This window comes from Hipposideros armiger, unplaced genomic scaffold (assembly GCF_001890085.2).
Source record: "Hipposideros armiger isolate ML-2016 unplaced genomic scaffold, ASM189008v1 scaffold_331, whole genome shotgun sequence".
In the NCBI taxonomy this organism is placed as follows: Eukaryota; Metazoa; Chordata; class Mammalia; order Chiroptera; family Hipposideridae; genus Hipposideros; species Hipposideros armiger.
Genome location: NW_017731681.1, coordinates 1,262,464 through 1,272,267, shown reverse-complemented (window position 1 = coordinate 1,272,267; position 9,804 = coordinate 1,262,464). Strand labels below are relative to the sequence as shown.

At 56.7% G+C, this 9,804-nt stretch overlaps 2 protein-coding genes across 4 annotated transcripts in view; one reads left to right on the top strand and one right to left on the bottom strand.

The window, feature by feature from the left end:
• HMGA1 (high mobility group AT-hook 1) overlaps nucleotides 1–8,264 on the top strand; it is a 9,157-nt gene extending 893 nt beyond the window's left edge. Inside the window, exons 3-6 of one of the 2 annotated variants that reach the window (XM_019660931.1) lie at nucleotides 3,104–3,282; nucleotides 5,004–5,087; nucleotides 5,712–5,762; nucleotides 7,073–8,264. In XM_019660931.1, coding sequence (XP_019516476.1) covers nucleotides 3,148–3,282; nucleotides 5,004–5,087; nucleotides 5,712–5,762; nucleotides 7,073–7,126 — 324 coding nt within the window. In that variant the 5' untranslated portion in view covers nucleotides 3,104–3,147 and the 3' untranslated portion in view covers nucleotides 7,127–8,264. The remainder of the gene's footprint in view (nucleotides 1–3,103; nucleotides 3,283–5,003; nucleotides 5,088–5,711; nucleotides 5,763–7,072) is intronic. The other variant, XM_019660932.1, reaches the window with a different exon arrangement.
• Nucleotides 8,265–8,673: 409 nt separating this feature from the next.
• SMIM29 (small integral membrane protein 29) overlaps nucleotides 8,674–9,804 on the bottom strand; it is a 3,354-nt gene continuing 2,223 nt past the window's right edge. For both annotated transcript variants that reach the window (XM_019660933.1, XM_019660934.1), the window contains 2 exons: nucleotides 9,084–9,189; nucleotides 8,674–8,927 (listed from right to left, as the gene is read on the bottom strand). In XM_019660933.1, the coding sequence (XP_019516478.1) occupies nucleotides 8,862–8,927; nucleotides 9,084–9,189 (172 nt within the window). In that variant the 3' untranslated portion in view covers nucleotides 8,674–8,861. The remainder of the gene's footprint in view (nucleotides 8,928–9,083; nucleotides 9,190–9,804) is intronic.

Genomic DNA, 9,804 nt, shown 5'->3' with positions numbered 1-9,804 from the left:
AGTTGTGCACCCGGCGGAGCTCGGTGCACCTCGCGCGGCCGCCGCTCCCGCCCGAGCCCGGGCCCGGGATGTGGGGGGCGGGGAGAGGAACAGGCTGCGGCGCAGCAGGAGAGTGGGGGGCCGACCGTCCCCCGCAGCCTGGGGAAGTTCTAGAAGTGAGGGGGATGGGCAACAACCCCGCAATTCGGCCCTACTCCCGCTTGGCCTTTCTTCTGGTGCCCCCGCCGCAGACGAGGCCGAATCGCCGGCCTGGCTTTGGGGTTTCACCCCGACCCCACCTCTGGCCGGGCCCGCGCCTCTTCAGCCCCCAGGGCCAATCCTGCCCTCCGCCCCCACAAACTGGTTTCTCTGCTTTGCTGGGCTCTGTTGGAACTAGTTCCTTTGACTCCCCGGTTCAATTTATTTTCCTGGGGCTTTATTTTGCGGGGAGGGCGCGGAAGGAGGTGGCTTTCTTCCTCTCCCCCGCGCTCGCGCGCGCCAGGTTTCCTGCCCCAAGGCGGGCTTGGGTGCCCCCTCTGGCAGGAAGTGGGGCCGGGTGCACCCGCGTGGCGGTGCATGCGGTCGGGGTGCACCGGTTTCCCGCGCCTGCAAGAGCGGCCTGCGCCCCTCCCCCCGCGCGCTCTGTCCCCTAGTCCCACCAACCGACCTGCAACGGCAAGGCACAGACACTTGCAGAGTCACCCTGGGGCCAGGTGTGGGGCAGGGGGCTACAGAGACCTAACCAGCCTCCAGAAGTAAGAAAAGTGGCGGGCTAGAGGGTTGGTCACCCAAAACCTAACTCCATCCAGCTCGCTAACTTGCTGTGTGACCTTAGGCAACTCATCAGGGCTCTCTGGGCTACTTTTTTGTAAAAGAGGGTAGGTAGCCCCATGATAATTTTCTAGGGTCACTCCTACAGATTCTCTTAAGCATTTGTGGAGCACACATTGTATGCATGGTGCATGGAGGGGACAAGCTTGAGGCCCAAAAGAGCTTATAAATTGAAGGATTGAGATTGAGCCCTAAACATGGCCTTCCATGCCAGGCCTCTGATGTTCAGAAACAGGTGGAAGAGAGACAGCATTTGTTGGTCTCACCAGAGAGGGCCTCAGGCCTTCATTCAGTTGAGGCCTGGATTGGGGGTGGGTGAGTAGATTAAAGGGTGTCCCCAGCAGCAAGAGGTGGGGAGAAGCACCAGATGAACTGAGCTTCCAGGGAGACCCACCAGGATCCCAGCAGGCGGGCCCAAGCTCTGAGATTAGGGACTGGCTTCACCCAACTGGAACCCCCTCTGAGGGGGCCTCCGGCAGACCTCATGTGAGTACAGTGCTCATTTAGCTGATTAATTTTGATGTTTAGTTTGAAGGGGGACCTGTGGTGTAATAGAAGATTCTAATCACTGCCTGTAATTACAGAGCAGGCCAAGCCACTAATGACGGAGCAGGATAAATCACCAACCACCTTGTTTAAAAGGGTCTTCAAGTCTGAAATATTATAAAATAGAATAATTACCAGACAAAGTCCCGCCGTCCGGAGCACCCGAAGCTTGAGGATAGGGGGCCTCTGGCCCTCCAAAAGTCACAAGTTTGCAAAATTCTTTTTTCCTCTCACTGGGTTAAAATTGTAAATTATCTGAAAAGGGGAAAGAAAAGTCATTTTCAAATGTTCTGGTTCTCCGTTTTGATTGGAGTGAAGACTTCCCGTTATTTAGGCATTTGAAACTGTCTGGCTTAATCCTTGCAGCAATCTAGAGAGGTAGTTGAGGCAAATGACTTAACCGTTACCCCCATTTTACCGATTGGGGGGCTTTCAGAGGTGGAGCCACTTGGGCCCACCCTTTGCCAAGCACAGCCAGGGCTTGGTTACCATAGAGGTGTGGAGCCATAGGTTTCCTAGTTCAAGTCTGTCTGTAATTTGGGGACCATGATGGAGAACAGGAATGGGAATGTGGGGGGACCCTCACTGCCCTTCTTAAGTTTCTAGAAGAGACTCCCGACTATGTGGTGCAGGTGTCCTCGCAGTGGAAGGTTGTAGGTAAACTCATAGTGGGGCCGATTAACTCAAACAGGCTTCTAAGATGAGGGAACATGCTAAGAAAGGACCAGCTTTAGGATCAGCCCTGCCGGGGCTGCAGGGGGTCAGCTAGCATCTGTTAGAAGGCTCTATCAGCTGGAGATGCCCCTCCTATAAGCAAGCATTAAAGGGAAAGATCTCATCTGAGTCCAGGTGAGCCAGGTGGGGACAAGAGGGAACAGGAGACTCGCCTTTCAGCTTTGGGCTCCGTTTTCCTTCCCCCACTTCACCCACTGCAGTTCAACCATCTTCCCCTTTCCAAATTGTGTCCTCATCTTTGAATCCCCAGGCTTTACCCTGGGAGAGAACAGAGGTGGGGACACTGGTGGGATGGGCACCACCTGGCTGTGTGATTGATGTGGAGTGTCCAGGTTGGACCTGAGCCCTGGGCCTGGGCAGTATTGTGAGCGAGGTGCGTAGGGACTGAAGCTCATGGCTGCCAGATGCCCAAGGCTCGTTCTCTCTGCTCACCTTTCCTCCCTTGCTCCCTTGAGCTCTCCAGGCTTGGTTTTCCCCTAAAGAGAAAGGGCAGCAGCTGGCTAGAGACAGGGGGCCCCAGCTGTGTGAGGACCCCCACCTCACCCACACTTGTGTCCAGGCCAGCCTCACCCTCAGAGCCAGGTCTGGGCTGCCTGTGCTTCTTGGGCCCAGGCCCTGTGGGGGTGGCAGGAACACAAAGAGCCCTTCTGAACAGGCGATAAGGAGTTGATTAGGGCCAACGGCCCAGCCCCGCCCTGCCCTGCAGCAGCAGGGTGGGAATCCTGGATACCCTTGGGAGCAGGCCGTTTGCTGCAGGGCCCTTGGAAGGTGCGAATGCTAAGGGGAGGGTAGGAGGTGGCTAAAACAGGAGGTTTTTGGTTTTTTTTTGTTTTGTTTTGTTTTTTTTTAGCTGAGCCATCCTGCTACCTGTTGGCAGCTCGGCGGCTGCTCAGCTTGGGCTGGACTCGAACCGCTGTTGCTCAGAGCTCAAACTCTTGAGTGAGCTCTTAACCAACTGAGCCACTCGGCCGGCCCTTAGGAGGTGTTGTTTAAAACCACTCTCTTCCTCCAGCATCCCAGCCATCGCTCTTCCACCTGCTCTGTAGAGAAGGGAAAATGAGCGAGTCGAGCTCGAAGTCCAGCCAGCCCTTGGCCTCCAAGCAGGAAAAGGACGGCACTGAGAAGCGAGGGCGGGGCAGGCCTCGCAAGCAGCCTCCGGTGAGTCCCGGGACGGCGCTGGTAGGGAGTCAGGTGGGTGTCCACATCTTTGCCTTGGTTTACTCTTTGGGGCTAGGGAGGTGCCAGGCGTCTCGATAGGCGAAAACAGGAATGGGGGGTGCAGAGTCGTTCCTGCCTGTGTGTGTGCTCCCTCCACACACACACACGCCCATGCCCTACACTCACCAACTCGGGTCAGATCTTCCTGAGACCCCAGGAGAAAAGTGGGGGCTGACCCATGCCTGAAGCTTCAAGCCCGAATGGTCACGAAGGCCAGTGCTTATCTGGTGGACCACCCACTCTTCACGTCCAGTCCATCGTAGAGCAGTGTGTTTATAAAACACAGTAGAGATGAATTCTAGAAACATGAAAATACATATCAGCCTGGGGTTTTTTAATCACGAGATTCATCGCACATTACTTCATCAGTTTACTATAAAAGTTCTGAGATACTTACTGTCAGTTTCCGTGCTTGCTCATCCCAGGCCAGTGACAAAGTTCCTGGGCCAGCCCCTGTTCCTGGACATCGCTGCCAGTGGCCCTAGACTGGGCTTTGCGCCTGGCTCTGTAAAAGGAGGCTGAAGCCTAGGAAGTGGAAAATGTTGGGGAGTTGGTGGTGGAGTGACCCTCAGCCCTGGTGCTCCCTCGGGGTTAGGCCAGCCTTGCCCTGTGGGGCACCCTAGGGAGTATGGCCAGTCAGGCTTTGCAGCCCACCTGTTATGTGGTGGAGACCTTGGTTTTTCACTGGAGGGGCAGCTGCGGGTGAAGTCCAGTTCTCTTTCCTGGGGAAGAGGAGACTGAGGTTGACCCTTGCCCTTTACATGGCAGGCCCCTGGCTTCCCGAGGCTTCCCCATCCGGAAGGTGGAGAAAGCAGTCTGTCCTGATCCCTGGGGAGATAAGAGCCATGAGGAGTCAGGGTGTTGGCATTCAGCTGCCTCTTTTAGACCCCAGTGTATGTGTGGGGGAGCTTTTCCTCTTAAGTGTGGCTCCCTTGGCCTCCCCTCCTCTTGTTAGCTGGGGTCTGGGTGGGGGTATCAGAGAAGGGGTGTTGGGTTACCGGACCATGCTTATAAACAGCTCGTGGGCAGCCACCCTGGGAAACCATAGCTGACATGCCTTTACTGCCCAGCTCCTATGCATTATGCAGCAGCTCTTTATTCTGTCTCAGGCTTATTAAAATTTTAGTGGCCACAATGGCAAGGATCTCGGGGGTTCCTTCTCCCTGGGAGGGGGGTCACTTTGTAGCTAGAGGCTGGAGGTTCCCTGGAGGAGGGTCATTTCTCCTCTTCTGCACCCCCTGAAGTCTCCAGCATGTATCATCTGAGGGGGTGGATAACAGTTGTGGCCCAGGGCTAGACACTTCTACATTCTTCATTTAATTTTCATGACACCTTGCAAGGTAAGCCTTGTTACCACTTCGGATGAGGAAACTGAGGCGTGAGCATTGCGTCTTTCCCCAGCTCTTGGGGCAGGGCTGCCTGTCTGCCCCTGTGACTCCTTTCCTAGGGGTCTTCTGGGTTCTTGTCATTTTGTTGTCACAGGGAAGCGAAGGGAGGGGCTTTGCCAGAGGTGGTCAGACGGAGACCTGCATCCCAGTGGCTTGCCCTCCATTGTGCCTGTGGCTTCCTGGGTCGCTGATGGCTTGCTGACTTAACCCTGTCGGGAGGGGCAGAAGCAGAAGGGCTCTTCTGTCTTCGAAATGGGGGAGACAGGTAGCATCTGTGTCCCTGACTGCCCCCCTTTGTCTTTGCAGAAGGAACCCAGCGAAGTGCCAACACCTAAGAGACCTCGGGGCCGACCAAAGGGGAGCAAAAATAAGGGTGCTGCCAAGACCCGGGTGAGGCTTGTGGAAGGGGGTGCTCCCTAGTGAATCAAAAAAGAGGGTCCTTTGGTGGGAGGTCTGGAAAGGAGCTGGCTTGTCCTGATTCTGTTCCCTCTCCTTTGGCATACGGTGGCAGGCAATGGGTCTTTGCTAATTAGGGAGAAAGCAGGGTGATGGCTGAGATCTCACTTCTGGGGCCTTGGTCCTGCCCAGGACAATGGGGAAATCAAGTCAGTCCCACCAGCCCCCAGGGCTGAGAACATTATCTTCTATCCTGGGGTCCCTGGATCCTGAGGGAGTGGGGATAAGTAGGGAAGGCCAGATTTATGGTGGCATCAAGCTTTCAGAGAAGTTGTTTTGTTTTTTATTTTATTTTTTTCTAAGACACGACTCATATCCTCTGAGTCATGGGTGGAGGAGGGAGTGGGGGGCGTGTGTGTATATTGGGGGGGGCCGTGTGGCTGGCCAGTCATCACCAGCTGGACTCGGGTGGGCCTGCTGGGGTGAGTCCTGGGCTGCCCTGAGCAGAGGTGGGCCACGCTGTCCTCTCTGCTCCCTCACCACCCCGGGCTCTGGTCATTGGGCGAGCACTGTCGGGGACATTTTTGACTTAGTGGATCTTTTCTCTGACCATCTTAGAAAACCACCACGACTCCAGGGAGGAAACCAAGGGGCAGGCCCAAAAAACTGGTAGGTGAAGGGGCTGTGGTGGCTTGGCTCTTTTGGGGCAGGGGGTGCAAAGAATGATTCTGTGCATCCACCATGAAAAAACCGCTCTCCTTGACCTTCCGGGCCAGGAATGGTGGGCTGTCCCATGTTACCCAGGCCCTGAGAGGAGAAGGGATTTGCCCAAGCCCAGGCTCCTGGCATCCAGCCCAGGGCTTTTAAAGGGCCCTATATCCACGAAAAGTGAGGGGTCCCAGGTACAAACCAGACTAGACTCCTACCCTGCACTAGTTGGGGCGTGTCTGCCTCTGCTTCTAGAGAGATGCACTTCTTGGGGGGGGGGGATCTTGGAGGTCATCTAGTCCATCCCCCATTATAGAAACGAGGAAAGGCCATCACAAGGGGAAAGGGTGAAGTTTGTCCTTACCCTGATCCTGGGGAGGGAAGGAGAGAGAGCTTAGCCTTGGGAGGGGGTCAGTGCTGTGTGGGAGCTGAGGTGTGATCCCACACTGGGCCTCCAAACAGCTGATAGTAGAAGTAGGTGGGCGGAGTCAGGAGACTGCCTCTAGGGGACTAACCTGCAGTTAGAGCCACCCCAGCCTTCCTCCTCCTGGCCCTTCCTATCCCCAGCGTGCTCCCTGAACTCCCTGAGGCGTTCTCTTCATTCCACGAGCCACCACTGGGGTTAGGGGGGCCAGGGGGTGCTGGCTGGGCCCCAGGAGTGAGTAACAGGAAACAAGTTGTTTTGGAGTTTGTGCCTGGCACGGGGGGCGTGTGGTGTCCCGACATTCCCACCCAGTGAGTGAGCCCCCGCGGCACACACTTCCCCTTCCTCCCATCCCTGGCTGTGGCCACCCCACAGTCCTCGCTGCCCCTGTGCGCCACCTGGTTCTCCGGGCACCCACCAGGGGGGGCTCACGCACCCTCCCACCACCCCTTCGCTTCCGATTTCCTCTCCCTGGCAGCCTCCTCCCCTCCCCTCCCCTCCCCTCCCCTCCCACTGAGAGCCAGTCACTTCCTCCAGCCCAGTCCCCCCACTGTGGGCCCCAGGGCAAGGGAACCTGGCTCTGTGTGTGAGCAGCAGCGTGTGTGTGGTTTTTTTCCCTCCCTTTAAATTCCTCCTTTTTTTATGAATGAAACTGGGCTGTGGAGGTTGCTGAGTCACCCACACACTCAGCCCTGACTCATCTCCCTTCTGGAGTGCAGGGAGTGGTGGGGGCGAGTCAGGCCTGTGCCCCCTCCCTCACACCCCCGGGGGTAGGGTGGGGTCTGGGGGTGGAGGAGGAGGAGAGCCAGGCCTGGCACTCCTGCTGACGGCCCTGCCCACCTCGCAGGAGAAGGAGGAAGAAGAGGGCATCTCACAGGAGTCCTCAGAGGAGGAGCAGTGACCGGCCGTGCCACGTGCTTCCTCACGGAGGAGCGGTTTCCTTCTGGGACTGGACAGCTCCGCTCCCACTGCCCCCGCCCCTTCCCCCAGGCCCACACCTCACCACCACCCACCTGCGTCCTCACCACCACACTACACAGCACAGCAGCTGCTGCAGGGCCCTGGTGGCCTGAGTGGGGAGCAGTTTTTCTTTGGTCCCGGTTCCCAGCCAACCCCTCGCCCACGAGCACACACTTGCCCTCCTGGACAGAGCTAACTTCCCACTTAGCCGCACTCTGTGCCCACTGCGTCCCCACTCCCTCAGTGGTAGGGACATTGCTGACTGGGCTCCTGGTTTGGGGATCCCTTCTCCCCTATACTCTTCCCTCTGGCTTCCCATTAAGGGGCCTGGGAGGGCTCCCCTGGCCTTAAAAGGGGCCCAAGCCCCATTCACTCTGACATGCCCACTCCACTGTACTGGCAGCAGCAGCAGGTGTGGCCAAGATGCTCCCAACCAACCTATGTCTCACCAGGTGCAGCTCACACCCACTTTTCTTCCTTCCCCACCTTGCCTAGTCCCTGCACTAGGTTGGACAGTCCCCTTGGGGCACAGGAAGGAAGGCAGGAGGGGTTTGAGTCCCCCACCCCATCTGCTTTCACTCTAGGCCTCAAGGCTCCCCTTCCTTCACATGGGGCACTAACAAGGAGCTAGCCTTGCCTACCCCCTGCGCCTCCCCATCCCCCAAGGTTCTGGTTCCATCTTTCCTCTGTTCACAAACTACCTCTGGACAGTTGTGTTGTTTTTTGTTCAACGTTTCATTCTTAGACATCTGTCATTGCTGCTGCTGCCAGCGCCAAATGTTCATCCTCATTGCCTCCTGTTCTGCCCACACTCCCCTCCAAGATGCTCTTAGGGGAAGGAGCCTGGGGCAAAGCAGGCTGGGTGACCGACCACCCCAGTCCCAGGGAAGGTGGGGCCCTGCCCCTAGGATGCTGCAGCAGAGTGAGCAGGGGGGGGGGCTGTTGTTGAGTGTGTAAGGGGCCGCATTCTCCCCCCTGTTATGCTGGGGAGGAGGTAGCCATTGTTTGTCCCAGCCTGGGGCCCCCCCTTTGGTTTCCTATTTGCAGTTACTTGAATAAAAAAAATATCCTTTTCTGGACTGGAATCTTTTCTGTGGTGGGTGCCTGAACAGCTAAGGGTAGAAACCAAAGATCTGGTGGGTGGGGGTGGCTTTAGAGGTTCCCTGCCTGGCTCTTCTAGCTGGAGTTCGGAAGCAGCAGCCCTGGACTTAGCTCTAGGGGAAGGTAGCCATCTCCTCTTGAAGAAGTCAACCACACTGCTAGACACAAAACGTTTTATTTACAAAATATATATATTGAATACTATACATCAGGCCCTGTCACCATGGAAACAACTCCAAAGCCAATTCAGGGGGAGGGCTAAAGAAAGATGGGGCCTGAGGAAAGGTCAAAGCTCATCCTCTGTTACCAGCCCCTCCACACACCCCAAAAGTTTCCGTTAGTGCCTAGGAGCGAGTGGGTGGTAGGCTCAGCCCACAAAGGGCTGAAAGACCTTAGGGGAGTGATGGGGCTGGCTGCTATGCAGGGGCTTAGGAGATGGGTGCTGCCAGAATGGGTGGGAGGAGGAATGGAGACCCAGTGCCCAGCCAGGGGAGCAACTGGAGGGGAAAGCAGCTGGCAGGGCCCTGGACACCCCAGGACCCCATGGTTCTGAAGATCAGGGCAAGAGGGTCTTGTCATGTCTTGACATCCAGCAGGGGCATCCGCTTGTGCTGGTAGCCACTCTGCCAGCCATGTACCACCTGTTGGGGAGGAAAATGTGCCACAGCTGAAGAGGTACCCTGCTACTCCGGGCCCGAATGGGGAGGACCAAGGACAAAACCAGGTTCTGGTTTCAGGGGTGAGTATGGATGAGAGAATAGACCCATCTCTGCCAATTCTCCATCCAGAGGGCTCACCTTGGGGTCTCCGATGTCAGAGAGTAGCTCCTGCTCAGCCTCGTGCAGCTCCTCGGCAGGGTCATAGCTGTACATGGGGAGCAGGTGATGGCGAAGCCGGTCCACCCTGGGGAGCAGGGGAGAGGGGCTCAGCCCAGGGTACCCACCTTCAAACACCTGACTTGTCTCCACTCTACCAGGTAGGGGCACTTTCAGTGGGTGCCTTTTAGGGCACACTAGGGCTCTTAAGAACACATGTCCAATTCTGTTCCCCAGGGGGTAAGCTGAGCTTGACCTAACAATGGGGTGTAGGGGATTTCAGGCTTGTATCAGGATGGCTGAGGGGCATCTTACATGCATCCAGAAAATGCAGATCCTATGGAAAGAATTTTTTAAGATTTTATTGGGGAAGGGGACCAGCCAAGTTGTTATTGAATCTTTGTTGTGGAGGATGCCAGTCGCCATCTGGCTTCCCGTAGGCAGCTCGTGGCCTCTAAGCTCAAGGTGCTGTGTTCAGTCTTAGTTGTGGGTGGGCGTAGCCACCATCCCATGCGGGAGTCGAACCAGCAGCCTTATTAAGAGTGCGCGCTCTGGGCCGGCCGAGTGGCGCAATGGTTAAGAACTCGCTTGGGACACCAGAGGGCCCCGGTTTGGATCCCACATGAGGGCCAGTGACACTGCCCTCCACAGCTAAGATGCTGAACAACAGCTCAACCTGGAGCTGGGCTGCCATGAGTCGCCG